Source organism: Pectinophora gossypiella, chromosome 11 (genome assembly GCF_024362695.1).
Source record: "Pectinophora gossypiella chromosome 11, ilPecGoss1.1, whole genome shotgun sequence".
In the NCBI taxonomy this organism is placed as follows: domain Eukaryota; kingdom Metazoa; phylum Arthropoda; class Insecta; order Lepidoptera; family Gelechiidae; genus Pectinophora; species Pectinophora gossypiella.
In genome coordinates this window covers 8,029,319-8,045,595 of record NC_065414.1, presented here as the reverse complement: position 1 = coordinate 8,045,595, position 16,277 = coordinate 8,029,319, and the positions used below count along the sequence as shown (strand labels likewise).

Sequence of the window (16,277 nt, the reverse complement as noted above, 5' to 3'; positions counted from 1 at the left end):
CGTTCGGATAACTATTTATTGTTTGAGCAATAATTAATAATACGTACCTACTGCGACGCAAGATAAATCGGTATTGGATTAATAACAATAGATGGGATGACCGTGAAGAATGCGTGAAAAATCGAATGAATGCTTTTAGTTTTTCATACAATAACCCCGATTAAGTGTAAATACGGCGTAATACCCACACTTGTGTTTGTAAAATGACAAATACCCAATAATGAGTAATCAATGTTGAAATGATATTATGTTACATTTACAATACATACGTGTGGTATCGGATGATATTCAGCGGATAACGGTATATGCTTTAGTACTATATAACACTGACGCGTACACCACATGTCTGACTTAGTATAATAGCCCCCGAGGTAATAATAAGACGAAAAAAAATACGCACACATCAAAACATACAGCCAAAAACTACGAAAAATAACACACCTATTGTATCTATTACATTTTCATCGTAATTTATTTTGTTTATGCTTTAAAAGTGTGTGTGTGTGTGTGTGTGTGTGTACAGGAGACATAAACTCAGAATCATGAGCTGAATCATCCCCCTCAGTATTTGTTACGATATCACTTACCCTGTATAAGTGTAGATATATCATAACCTACCGCCTATAATAATTACAATAGGGTGATTTCCGGAATAAAATCTTCTTTGTTTTGGTCTCAAACTATTTCTACACCAAATTTCGATTTGAACGTGAAAAGGCAGTAGAACACAGATACGCGATAGATACTTGCATATAAATTACTACTACTTTGCAATAAATTTTATAAAAACGCACTCATCACGAAACTATCACTCACTGACTCGCTCATCACGAAATCTCTAGAACAACAAGTGCTGGAAGCAATGGCTAGGAGTCTCAAATTTGACACGGAGAATCTTTTTACGACTTAGGTGTCACTAAAATAGAATTTTGCGAAATTCAAACCCATTTCTTTTATCCCTAACCCTAATTCTAGGGGAGTAAATGAGGTCGGAAAGTTTGTATGGAAGGAGATCATCGGCTTTCCATACTATGACCGGGACAAATTTTAAAGTGCCGGCCAGAGAAAAAAATGTACTTACCGAACCTTTCGAGTAGATTCCTATGAACATTTTTTACTATATCACCAAACGTGTATTCTACTACTTGCATAGCAAAAATATTTTTTGGCCGGCACTTTGACTTCTGGCCTAAAATCCGATGATCTCCTTTCAATATTTTAAACGCGAACAAAGTCGTAAGTAACAGTGACTTTATAAATTGTCTGTGTTGATTACCATCCTCGATACCTAATCCATCAGGTGACTTTTTTGCCACAATATTGGATCAAGGTAAATGATACTTCTAAGTGCTTCTTTTCACCCCAGATCGGGGGTGGAAAAAGTATAATGTAACCTATATAGGCAGGGTTTTCCAACGTAAAAAAATGGCAAGTGCGAGTTAAATTTGCACACCAAGGGTTCCGTCTTATGACCATTTTTTCATCATTTTCTAGTCAATCATTCAATAATGACATGTATTGTGTGGAAATTTTGAACAGCTGCTATTTAATAAACTTCAAAAGATGCAGCAGGGTCGGAAAGATAGACTGACAGGCAAATGATGTAGAAGGCCGCCATGGTACGGGACCCTGCATATCACGTAAAAATACATTATGTAGCTTTACTCTTGACACGGGCTAGAGAGGGTCAAATTCGAGACTAATCCAATCATCTCGAGTATGGAACCACGCGAACCTCGGCAAATTGGCAACAAAAGAAATCCTTTCCTCAATGACGTAACATTCGAGTAACACCTTAAGGATATTTTGGCCTTGATATTTTGTTTTTCATTAGGACGATAATAGAGGTTATTCGGCTTCTGGTTATAATAACTTTGGACTAAGGTCGGTAATACCCCGGTAATACCCCCTCCGGTTGATTGAGGGGAGGCCTGTGCCCAGCAGTGGGACGTATATAGGCAGTTTATGTAAGGTCGGTAATCTCTACCTTATGGCGCTTGTTTCGATCGGATGGAACCTCCTCGACAAGACTTATGGTCGTCAACCAGGTTGGAAGATCACCAACCCCTTCAACTCACGTCCTAAAATATATATCCATTTCACGTATCACATCACAACTTGTCATTTCCAAGATGAGAAAATATTTTCGCACGTGTGTTGAAAGCGATCGATGCAAAAATAAGGTGTAAGTGACAAAAGTAGAGCATTTAATTTCTCCTTATTTGGTACTAATATTTCTCAACTGGAATGGGTAATCACTACCTAAGGAATGCGCAAAGCTGAATAATCATCTGGGGCTTGCTTTGGTCTTAACCGATCATGGTATTGCCATTTTAATATGATTGACCTTATGAAATAAGGTATAAAGTCGTAATTTACCAATTTACTAACGTAATGATATTATTCATAATATGAATAAATAAGTAAACAACTAACATTCGCGTCAGAAAGAGTACTGCGGGGCGGAAGGCAAGAGGGAAACCACTGCCCTATTTTTCCCTAAAAAGTAGCATGGAGAATGCTACACCGACAAGGGCGTGGCTCTTAAATTAGTGATGTGATGATGATGATTAACATCAGTGTTAAACTGGTAAAATAGGACTTTATACCTTATTTCATAAGGGTAATCATTTCCAAGTTTCTTGTTAATTTTTATCCGCGTGGTTACCAATACGTTACCTTAGATAGGATAAAGAACTAAGTACAAAATATGGTGAAGGTACACATATTTGAAGAGATTCAAAAGTTCTAAATGTAGGCATGTGACCTACCTTCATCTGAGTTTTAACAGATCCTCTCAAGTCAAAGTTTAATTTACTTCTGAATTGCCAAATTTTAAGAAAATCAATACTCGTATAAAAGTATATTTACTAAATAATATGCCATAACATTTTCTGTGTCATTTAATGTTTTAAGTACCGAGGGAAGGCCTGTGCTCAGCATTGGGGCGTAGATAGGCTGTTTACGTTTTATTAAGTATCTACAAGGTGCTTATCTGTCAGTAGATACAGGCGACAATATGAAATATTATATTATAATTATATTCAACACAATAATAATTAATCTACAGAAAATCTATGAGATAAACAAAGCGTATTATTATTGATGTTTCTAATAATAGAATTTATTTCGATCATAAGTCAAGGCTTTTTAAATTATTGACGAATAAAACTGTGGTTTGCGGTTAACAACTTGATGGCTGTGACGAGGTCAATAGCTTTCTAAATATTAAAGTACTCATTGATATTCGACACCTAAAGGTGTCAAATAAATGTCCATCGACCTATTGAAAAGTAACAGGCGGGTCTTTATCATGGCTTTTTTTTAAAAACTTGTTCTAGTATCTAAATGAAGAATTGATATTTGATAGGCTTCAATTAATAAATGTTGTAAAAATACTTTTGAAAGATAATTATATATTTTTTTGAGAATGTAAATATAAAACCTGCTAACGCATCAGAATGTTTAGTTTACTTTTCAATCAACATGAAAACGAATTCGGCACTGGAAAGATGCTGGAAAGGCAAAATTATATAGGCGTCAAAGAGCCATTAAAAAGGCCGTTTTAAGTATTTCTTAGACCGTTTATCGTAACTTTTTCCGCATATATTCAATTTAGATGACCTCAACGTAAAATTACATCATTTTTCATCATCTATGTCTAGCAATTCATATTGTTACTTGGACTGGGAGTATATTTTGGTGCCTACGTAATGTTTGGCGTTTCCGTGACGAATATATTACATATATTGTATTCTAAATTGCGAGCCGTCAACACTTTAGTAATTTGTGAAACTTCGCCGTCTACAATCTGAACTAACTTACTTGAAACTCATCTATTTTATTAGTATTCGTTACAATATTTAATTTTAATAATATATATTACAAAATATTACTAATGCGAATATGGGTAGTCGAACTTAACTTACCTGAGGTATACTTAGCAGGAAACTTAAGACCCACGCGATGATTACGAGACGTCCACTTCTCGTTGCCGTAGCCATACTCTTCATTGGATACTTAACAGCAAGCCATCGATCGACACCAATCAACACAAGGATAAATGTACTCAAATACAAAGCGAACATTTGAACGAACTTGAAAAGTTTGCACGCAATATTACCCGCGTACCACTGTACCGCGAACGACCACGCCGCTTCACCGGCTATACAAAATACAGTCACCAACAAATCCGCAACACTCAGCTGGAATATTAAACTATATATCGCTGTCCACGAAGGTCTAGCTCGGCCTCTACTCCTCTTCCCCATCTTCAAACTTATTATCGTCGCTAAGTTCCCGAAAAACGATAGCACAGCCATGGCAGACAGGATGCTTGCTCTAACTATCGTACTCTTCGTCAAAACTGGAGCGTGATCCAAGCACATCACCTTAGTGCCATTGTAATATAAAAGGAGATTCATTATGTCTTCAGTATTAGTCTCGTTAAAAAGGTTTGCTTCTAAACATTTTTCAATGGGCCATCTTTCGTAGGGGAGAATAATGTCGCTGCTGAACTCTCGACTGTACGTGAGTTCACTTTGATAAAAGACGTCGTCTTCAAGTAATGTGGTATTGTTGCCTCCGCTGCCCATGTTTCGTCATGCGTATTCAACGGTTTCTTTGACGGCAATCTGAAACAAACAAACATAATTCTAATGAGATATTTTTGTCTGAATGGTGTTTTTGAAGATGATTTCCAAATGATCTTCAAGGACATTTTAGAATAAGCCTATATTTCCTTTTTTTCTTCTTTATTGTGATGACAACAACAGCCAGCAGCCAAGGTTACAGAATAATGTAACATTTTATACAGTTTGGTTTTGTCACTTATCTTCCTTTACAAACAAGTTACCTATGTCCATGATTAGAAAACACTTCTCAAACTATTATTTTTAAAACAATATAACTTTTATAAAAACAGCGAGAAGAGCACGTCTGAGACGACGCCGGTGGAATTGACAACTGTCAATAGTGATGTCTCATAAACAAATCAATGTTAAATTAGTTCCAGTTCATTCGGTTTCGCTTTATGTTACTTTAATATGTTTTATAAATAAAATATAAGACATATAATATTGAAATAGAGTTATAAAACAAGACAAAATAAACTAATTAAAAAACGGTTTTCTAACAATGTGTTAGAAGCGCAGTAGGCAATTAAAAGTTGAAATGTTACTTCTTCTGATCGTGTGGGTTGTGAGGTGGTATACCAGCCTCATCAACCCTGGCGTCAGGGTTATTATTGAGCCGCCAAAGGCCCCTGACATGAAATGTGACTAAAGTACGTATTAGGAACCAGTTTAACATTATTAAGGTTGTATTACATGAAATAAATAACTAATATTGTAACACAACTGTCTAAAATAGTTCGTGTGGCACGCCAATAGATGAAGTTAGTAGTTTATTAGAACGCGGTATCGACATTGTTGTTAGATTCTAATACGAAGATTACACACATATGTGTCGTTGTACTCAGAACCCAGGCTTCTAGATAGCTTGCCTACCTCTAGGTGACTATCACAAGACCGATATAGAAACTATAAGTACTGCTTCCGGCTGTGACGCTTGCGCTACGTGACGTCATGACAGGGACTGTGCCTTAGTAATCATTGTGCCTTGCTTCTATGTAAGAGTTTGCGTAATAAACGTTTTTCATAGTGACGTAGTCGTTTTTGTACTCCCTTGTTACGCGGCTAGGGCAAACCCCCCTCTTCATAATTGGCTTCCAACGTGTGGCCCCCTGGACTTCACATAAATGTTTAAGTCCACATAAATGTTTTATTAAATATCATTCAGTGCATAGGTATACTCATTCGAGTTTCGTTTATTCGCATTTGTGTTTCATACATCCCTGTCAAACAACAAGAAGACAATGTTTGCACAACTGAACATTCGTGTAATCATGTTAACGTAGCATATTCATGAGCAACTCGTAACCATATTACACATATAAGTACATTTTGTTGTATATTTAGTAATTTAGGAGTATTGGTATTTTTTCCAGACTAGTACATAATTGTCACTCTCACTAATTTAAAAGCCACGCTCTTGTCGTGTGTGTGTAGAATTCTTATCTACTTTTTTTGGAAAAATAGTGGTGTGGGCAATGGTTCCCGTCTCGCTTTCCGCCCCGCAGTACTCTGTCTGACGCGAATGAGATAGCGCCCAGAGTAGTCAATTTCAAAGCCGCATTGTGACTCCTATCCTCCGCCTCTGAATAGTACTGACAGTTACCTGTAGCCTGTGACTTTAGCACCAAATTATACCAGTGACAAAAACAAAGTGCAAAAGTTAAGCCTGGAACATTTAAGCATACGATTAGCCAGACACCACAACCAGAACAAGCATCCATTGGAAGATAAACCAAACACCCGCACCTCACCGAGCTTCGTGTTAGACCAACGATAGGTGGTTCGCCTATAATAGTCGAGTCAACTGTCATCATCATCATCATCAGCCGTACGACGCCCACTGCTGGGCATAGGCCTCCCCCAAGCATCTCCACGACGATCGGATCTGCGCTGTCCGCATCCAGCGGCTTCCCGCGACCTTCACCAGATCGTCAACTGTGTTAGTGTATAAATTAATAACTCATTGGTGCAAGTTCAGTATCGGGGTAGGAACCGTCGCTCCACAATTGAGAAGCAAGCCGGTGTACCACATAATCATAGTAACTAGGTACTAAATGTATCGGCTTCAACAAGTGTTTCAAATTAAACATGATAATACACTCCCTGAGAGAAGTCCCGCGGATTTCAATGGAACTAAATGACAAGTTATAATAATTTCATACAGATACTGCGACGCTAACGCCGCGGCTGTGGGACTTCTTTTATATCGCGGACTCCATACAATCGGGTATTTTTTCTTGCCACAAGATCGGCAAACTAAGGACATTGAGGATATTTTGACAACTTTTACGTACCGTCTACAGTTGTATTTTTACCCAAAGCACGTTATTGAATGGACTGCGTTGCTTCATGGTGATTCAAATTTTAACACAACAAAACGGACCACATGTTGTGAATTATTCATACAGATGTATTTGCATTTTTCTCTGATCGAAAAACTGACAATAAATTATACAGCATTATAATGACTAAGTCGAAGTTATTAGAATAGTCAATAAGTACAGCTAAAAAAAACAAAAGCTATCGAAGGTTGTCTGGAAAAACTATAAAGCAGCCTTTGTCTGTGTGCAATAAAGTGTTTAATTCATTTATTAAAGTATGTATACCTGTTAATCCTCTGTATTTTCTATTGTTTTAATGAAAATAAAAACATAAATATGTCGGGACCAAATAACATATCCTTTACCTACATAAAAGTGATGAGAAAGATCAATGGGATCATATAATATTATGAATATAATATTTTATTCAAAACAATGCGTTAAGACTTACGAAGAAGGAAGTAACATAAATATAACAAAATTGATATCTTTTATCTTTGACGTAAAACATTTTTATTTCAAATATTGAAACCATAAAGTATAATTCTCAAAGACCATTGTGGGAGTAGATCTTTAAACCTTTATTATATATTGAACAAAATCCTTGTAAGTACAAAATGTAAAAGTCCTTCTAAATTATGTTATAATTTTTTTAAGGCTACTACATAATTTATAGGCCCAGCTCATAAAAATCACCGCGAAAATTTTTTAAAAGCTTTACTTAGCCTCAATTTCTCATTTAAACAAAGTAGAATTAAAAAAAGCCTTTGGAGATTAACTTATATTTTACATTACGTCTGCCGTGGAGAAAATTATAAAGTCAGAATTGCATTACAAGAAAAGCATCGTAGAAGTTACGTAAGTAGTAACTATTGTCGAATCCGTAATGGTTTCAAATAAATTAACCTGTTAAAATAAAAAATGTCCCCGATTCCTGCAGACACCTAATTTTATTTTAAGTTATACCTCGTCATTTTCTTAACCGCTGAAAAGGAAATGGACGGAGGATTGACAACAGTTAATTTTAGAATGAATAAATAATCCGGGCGAATAAAACAGGTTACAATTCGCTGCTATTTAACCCGTTTGACGTGTGCATCAACTTAAATCTGTCGGGTTATTAGCCAGCAAAAAAAAATAATTCTGCATTGACGTGTATCCCACAAATATGCTTGTCGATTATCTCTTTCCTTTTCGATGGATAAGAAAAATACAGGTATAACTTAAAATATAATTATAATGTACTGAAATCAGTATTAATGTCACTAACACTATAGTAAGTTTATTTTTACTGCGTTTAAAGGAATTTATGTAATTAATGCTGCAAAGGAATTTCCCTAGATAGAAATGACGTAAAAACACTGTGAACTTTGTTACACTTTATTTTAGTGCGATATCAAATTAAAATGGTTTCCAGGATTTGTGCTTGTTTAATAATGGGTTCGCCCCGTATTACATGGTAAACATGGGGCTCACCAGCTGGTGAGGAGTGGGTGTATTACGTCTCTGCCTAACCCTCCGGGGATTAATGATTATGGTGATGCTATGTCCTGTATGTCCTGTTATGTTGTTTATGCTTGGCACTCTCCTTTATTATTTGAAGTCACAGAACACTCGCATATACGCGAGCATAAATTCTGTACTTAATAATGTTTTATTACAAAAAAAAAACATGCTAAATTCTCGTAAAGTTTACCAACTCGAAAGAAAGCTTTTAAAAGCTTAACTGAATCCGACTGTTTAATGGGTGAAATTAAGCCTTATGGCCCGACTCTTAATGCTCTAAAAATGGTGAATTTCTAGAAAATAACATCACGTAACATAAGCTCATACACAATTTTATCACAATTGGGGTAGTCAGAGGTACAAACATCGCAAGATGAACTAATTCCATAGAATAAGGAATAATTGAAACAAAATCTCACTAATTGTCAAACATGTTAATGTTACAAGGTTCAAACCTGTACAGTCATGATCAACATCATATACCCACTTTAGAACCCTGTCGCACTATCATATTTTGTCATTTAATAAGACGATAGTAGAGCTCATAGAGAACCAACTTTTTTATCCTGTGCTGTATTGGTTAGATACTTAATTAGCCAGGGGTCTATCTACCAAATGAAATGTCGCAGGTTGAATATCTGGGGGGTCAAAAAGGACACATCGAAGCAATTTATTTAATAAAGCAATGTTGCTATTTGACATTTGTTTGAATTGCACGGTTATTTTTATGCGCAAAAGTCAAATAGCAATATTGCTTTTTTAGATGAATTGCTGAAATCCCGCGATAAGTAGGATCAGAGGAATTTATAAAACGAACCTTTTTTAAAAAAATACCTGAGTCTAGGTTGAGCATGCCCCAAACTAGCTTTTGGAGTACGTAGCAGTTTCGTAAGGCGAAGAATTCAGAATTAAATGATAATAAAAATGAAATAATATAACAAAACACTTCAAATCACACAGTCCATGTTCGTTCAACGTTTATTCGTGCTTGAAATCTAATTATCTTGCACTGTTATATACCAGCATTGCATTTCTAGGCGTGCTTAGGGGACTACGGCGCGTAAACTTCTTCCGTCTTATGAAACTTTTCCGTTTAGTGTTGTTGAATCCTAGCTGAAGAACGGTGTTAATTAAAGCGTTTAGTAGTCGTTTAAACCTGTGAGACACGCTTTAACACTACGACATGACACTGTAAATGGTTGGCAGAGAGTTGGCGGAAATAAGAAAGAAAACTAAACGTATGACACTTTTATTAAATTATTACATAAAAGAAAAGGACAATACATAAAATAAAAGCGAAACTAAATTTACCATAAAACAACGAGCGTTCTCAGTGACAGCGAAAATTTGAAGAGGAAAGATAAAAGACAATCGAACCATTATGTAAGAATCATCATCACCAGCCCATTAACGTCCCCACTGCTGGGGCACGGGCCTTCCCTATGGATGGATAGGGAGATCGGGCCTTAAACCACCACGCGGGCCCAATGCGGATTGGTGGTTATTAACGACTGCTAATGCAGCCGGGACCAACGGCTTAACGTGCCTTCCGAAACACGGAGGAGCTCGAGATGAAAACATTTTTTTTTTTGTAAGATGTAAGAATAAAACATAGAAATTCTTATAACGTAAGAAGATTTTATAAAAATTATAAAAAACATATAGTCCATCTAAATATGATCGTGTGTCGTTTACGGATACCACGGGGACGCAACCAGAAAATTACTTTGTTGCACATACAAGTTTCTCCTCTTGTGTCATGTGGGTTGTGAGACCAATGACCTCATCAACCCTGATGTCAGGGTTACTATTGAGCCGCAAAAGGCCTCTGACATGGTTCATGTAACGGGTACATACTTAAATAGTAGCGGTGAACGCTTAACAAGTCCTCAGAATCACGGATTAGTAGTCGTAGTCAAAAAAGTTTTTCCATAATACAGGGTGTTAGGGGAGGCCTTTGCCCAGCAGTGGGATCTTGCATGCTAGATTAGATTAGATTAGATTAGGGTGTTAGTGACATCGTAACAAAAACTTTGAGGGTTGATTTAGACTATGATTCTGAGTACTTATTAAGTGGAATTTTCCGTCGCAAAAATATGAAACTGAAAATAATGAAAAAAAAAAAACAAATATTTTCGTGAATTTTCCGACAGGAAAATCCACTTGATATCTACTCAGAATCCCATGATTCTGCATCATCCCTCTCAATATTTGTTCCGGTGTCACTAACACTCATACGCACTTATATGGCTGACTGTACGTATCTGTACGGGGTGTAAGTGACATCGTAATGAATACTGAGGGGGAGATTCAACTCATTATTAATATGAAGTGTAATTTTCCATCGCTTACAGCCTGTATAGTAAGTAAGGGGTTCAGTAATAGGGTTTTTTTTTTCATTAAAATAGATTTAGTTTTATAGCACTTATAGCAGATTGGAAACATTCACGTGCTAAGCAAAGTATTATCAAAAACGTTATTATAATAATTGCACAGTTACATAATAAGCATCTTGAGAAGCCTTTCCATGACCAAGCGTACTGTTCTTGCGTGCTATCACGGAGTGTGATATAGAATTTAAGTTAGTTGCATCAAAAATATATTAATTGTCACACAAACGTACGGCCAAAATCCCTAACGAGGTGGGCAGCCTAGAAGCGAAGTCAGAGATTGATTTCTGGAATGCGGATACATTCAAACGTCAAAATCTCGCATCAACTTTATTTCAACTCGCTGCCGCCGTTCTCGAAACTGTGTCGCTAGTGTGCATTAGATTTAACTAAATGTCTTACAGAATGCCAAAACAATAACTCACCGCGGATTCAGATTTCCAAAATTAGCTTACAGAATTGCACAGCTAAACACAAACATGTCTTTTGAAAACGAAGTAGCTATTTCTTGACGTTATCAAATCACTGTTGAATAATCTTCATTTTCTCAGAGTTAAAAATAATTTCCGTAATAAAAAAATAAAATTCATTCAATAAATTGATAAGTTCTCCGACAGTCACGTTTAATATGACAATGAAACGGAACTACAGGGAGGAAAGACGTCATTGCATTTCACTAACATTTCTATTTTTAGTATGTATTTCCTGCTAGAAAATAAGCATGAGTTTAAGTGTATGTAATAGTATGGATTAAGCGAAATGCTATTTTTAAGCATTGGTTATGTTTAGTTTGAATATTTGCGTGACTTATTGTAGATAATTTGCTTCGGACGGCATTCTCTATTATTTAGCGGTACAAAGAAATACGCAAAACATAACTAAGGATTTGAGCGTGGATTATAACAATTCTGGTAGACAAACAACAAATACAAACTTTATTGCAGATTGGCAGTTCTAAAATTGTATTACCTAAAACTAGATTAAGACGTATTATTTTGAGAGCTGCCAAACTAGCAAAATATGCGATTTCATTGTTAGGTTTAGAGTACAGAAATTTGTCGTATTACAGATAAGACAAAGATCCAAATTTCAATTTATAGGCAAACGTGATATTTTTGTCTTCGTGTATCTTTTAGTAGCATAAGTCTCAGGGTGTCAGTGCCACTCAGCGTACGTAGTATGGAAAATTGACTTTGGGATTATTCGACGTGATACAATTCGAACAATGCAGAAATCTGCATGAATAATAAAATGTTTGTCCTTATACAAGCAGCTTAGATGGTGTCACCATCATAATAATGAATATTTCCAAGGAAAAAATGGACATAAATACATACCTATAACATCTACGAGAAATGTTTCCGCGGAGTCCGCTGCCTGTCTGCTCTTCCATACGGCGAAGGAAAAACCGGGCCAAAAAAAGTTAGGTCACATACCTCCGAAATGCATTTCTCGGTAACGTGGATATGTTTTACTTCACCGCAAATATGTATTCGTAAATCATTGGTGTAGGACCGTGCTGTGGTGCGCATTGGACCCGAGCAATGATATATTTATCTACACTTATAATAAATCTGTAGAGAGGTCAATTCTGTACATTAAATATATTTTCAAAATAATTATCAGGGGGTGATTAGTGATCGATACTGATGCCAAAAATGCAATCAGTAAAATTTTTGTCTGTCTGTCTGTCTGTATGTTCCTTATAGAAACAAAAACTACTGGACGGATTTTAATGAAACTTGGTACAATTATTCTTCATACTCCTGGGCAGGTTATAGTATACTTTTCATCACGCTACAATCAATAGGAGCAGAGTAGTGAAGGGAAATTTTGGGAAAACGGGAGAAGTTACTCCATTTTTTAAGCTTTCGTCGCGTGAGCAGCCTTAATGGTTAAAGTTACATAGAAATCATGTATGACGGAAATACGTATATAAAAGGAGAAACTGACTGACTGACTGACTGACATATCAACGCACAGCCTAAACGGCTAAACGTAGGCACTTGAAATTTGGAAGAAACGTAGTTTAGCTACCGTAGAGGTGCACTAAGAAAGGAATTCCCGAAATTCCCACGGAAACGGGAATTAGCGGGAAAACCTTTTTGTATAAAAAATCTAAACCACTTAAGGTAGACGCTTGAAATTTGGCATGCAGGTACCATAGTTAACTTAAAGCTTAGTTGCAACAGGATATTGCAAAATTTCCACGGGAACGGGAGTTAGCGGGAAAAAACATTTGTATGATAAAATCTAAACCGGGTAAGATAGATGTTTTCAATCTAGCATGCATGCTACGAATAAAAGCATGCATGCATACCTTACTAAATATAAATTTTAGTTATGGCTGTATTTTGAAAAATGGGAATTGGCGGGTAAAAAAAATTGTATGAAAAAATCTAAACTGCATAAGTTAGATGCTTGAAATTTGACATGCATATATTATATACCTTAGTGAATGCAAAGTTAAAAATTTCCCTGGGAAGTTAGAGGCTTGAAATTTATAGCTCGCGGTAGTGGCAACCAAGAAACTTCGCGGCCGCGGCGGCGTTTGTGGGGTGGCGACAGCGGTGGCGAGGCGCGGAGGGGGGGCAGATACCCGAGTGAGCAACCGGAACGCGGCAGACGCGTGAGGGCAGACGTCGTTGATGGTCGTATCAAATATTGAATTTTGCGGGCGAACTTTTCACTATTCTTGGATGGTTCAAATCTTTCGTAGGTAGTTTTCTGTTGAATTTTCCAAACGGACGTTTCACGGCGTTTTTCTGTTGTAATTTCTAAATTTTGTTTAAATTTTCGAAACTGATCGTATTTTCCTAAAATATCAAACCAAATCATAAACTAATAATCTAGAAATTAATAACAATTCATTATTTAACTGAGCTACTTATACTATAAACTCATTTAAAAATAATGAAATTAAGCATTTTTAACCTTTCTCCCACACACACAAAGATCTTTCTTTTATAACACGCCACGCGGACGGAGTCGCGGGCAAAAGCTAGTTTTCTTATAAAAGCAATGTCATTACGTATAAAGGCTGTTTATGTATGTATGTATGTATGCCATTACGTGATCGAAGCGAGAATGTGTCGATTGCCAATTTAAGTTAACATTTTCAACAAAATTACAACGCAGCCTAAAATATTTGTACTTACACAAAGTCATGCCTTTTTTCACTAAAGAAGTAGACAACACTTTTGGTATTTGTGTGTTAAGATCCCCACCCACGCCCGCCGACCCGCAGTGGAGCAAGCAGCGTGTTTTAGTATACTCCATACTCTTGACGGAAGGTCTGTGCCCAGCAGTGGGACGTGTATAGGATCTTAAGATAGTTCATAGCGAACTGTAAATATATTGGGATGGTACCTATTGTATGAGTCATACCTACAGGAGAATAAATAATAGAATCTATGATGGTTTCTAATTTCAGTTCGCGACAAACTTTGACGACATTGATATTAGTATTCAACTCTGTTCTGAGCAAATGAACCTCTGTATTCAAGCCAGAAGGAATGTTGCAACGAAAACTTTCTTAATACCTATTCACAAAGCTCTACAAACTTAGTAACATAGAATTAAATTTGTCACCAACAAAGAAACTAGAAATACTTCCTTCACTAGAGTAAGTTGCAAAAGTTGCAAAACTTTTGAAAAAGAACCAATTTTTCTTTATTCCTGAAAGGACACCTACTTTTTCAATTGTAGTTTCTCTGCAACTAGAATAGGTTCATAATAACCACTTATGATTGCGTAATGTGGTTGTTTCTTTTACTACTTGGCCGGTCCTGAGATCAAGTTGCAAAGGATTATGATAATCCACAGTGACAGTGATAAACATATTATATTATTATATAATATAATATACATTTTTATCACTAAGAAATTACAAATCAGAATCAACGTAATTATCATGGATATACTTGTTGAAAATCATTTTAACATTTTTGAATCTACGTCATTTCGAAATTGTGTTATGGCTGAGGAGAACAAATGACAAGAAACTGCAACACATCTTTTAAATCAATGTACATTACAAGTTACGAAATAACCAGAGGAACACATTTATTACCAGGCATATTTTATCATTTAGGTAATCATTAATCTTATAATAAGCTTTTTTAAATAAAGAATGCTTCAAATGTGCTACAACTTTACTTTCTGATAAATTTAAAATACTGTCCGGTAATTTATTCTAAAAACGTAGGTATTATTTACCCCAAAAAAGATGAATTTAATTTACTTAATCTAGAATTTTGAATAAAAAAAATATTTTTATTCATTGTAATGTGATAATGCCTTGCATAGTTTTTCGGAAGGAGAGATACATTTGTATATAAGTACATACTTAAAGTAACTGTTACAAACTGACACTGTACATTATCATAATCGTTTTTTTAGTGTCATCCCTGAGCTTATTTTTAAAAGTTAATAGGTCATGTTTGTACCCTCTACAAACTAACTAACTACTAACAAGGGGACATTTACTGTGTAGGTACTCATAATACGCAAATTAAGCTGTATGTAATGTGTAAAATACCACATTGTTGTATAATGTCATCTCATTTGAAGCCAATTTCACGCTTCTAGCAGCACTGTGGAAATGGAGAGATTCCAAGATATTAAACCAAAATGATTGCCTTTTCGAAACGTTTCCAGTGAAAAATAATATAGTGAGCTTTTGCATATCCACTGGGAGCTTATGTACACTGTTATCAACTTACGTAGGTATGTTATTATGTTATGAATAATTATTTAAAAAGATACAAACGTTTATAGGAATATTTTTACGGTGACACTAATGATATTGACTGCTAGTACTCAAATTCAAATTCAAAAATATCTTTATTCAGTAGGTAACATAGTTACACTTTGAATCGTCAATTTTTACGAACGAACTCTCAAACTCACCCGGATAAATCACAACATAACAAAGAAAATACTTTATTGCACATAAAGAAAATACATAAATACTTCTTACTTCTTGTGTCTGTTTTATTGTGTACAAATAAATAAATAAATACAAAAGATAAATACTATAAAGAGTCATCATCATCAATTTAAGAGCCACGCTCTTGTCGGCTTTTACTATAAAGAGTACAGTAGGTAAATCAAGTTCGTCCTAAGCTCGTATTGTTGCGGGGCGCACTATGGTATCAGATAAATAACCCAACGAATTTTCCTTATCAAATAATTATTGGACGCGTAAATTTAAAAATCTTTGAGAACGCTTTGTAAAAGATCTGTATTAAACAAAATGGATAATATTGTCAGAATTAAAAAATAGTGGATATAGGTTTATCGTTCAGAAACCTGAATATATACATTCCTAATATTCATACGTTGAATCGGGGCGCACGTGTATAAAACGATTGATAAAATGTGAAGTAAATAAGAGTCGTATGTTAAGACAGCCAGTCTCAGCT

The 16,277-nt window shown here is 35.7% G+C and overlaps 1 protein-coding gene across 1 annotated transcript in view; it reads right to left on the bottom strand.

Annotated features, from left to right (window-relative positions):
* The window catches only part of LOC126370971 (gonadotropin-releasing hormone receptor), a 147,589-nt gene that overhangs the window by 37,006 nt on the left and 94,306 nt on the right, over nucleotides 1-16,277 (bottom strand). The window contains exon 2 of the mRNA XM_050016143.1: nucleotides 3,930-4,634. Within this exon, the coding sequence (XP_049872100.1) occupies nucleotides 3,930-4,595 (666 nt within the window). The 5' untranslated portion in view covers nucleotides 4,596-4,634. The remainder of the gene's footprint in view (nucleotides 1-3,929; nucleotides 4,635-16,277) is intronic.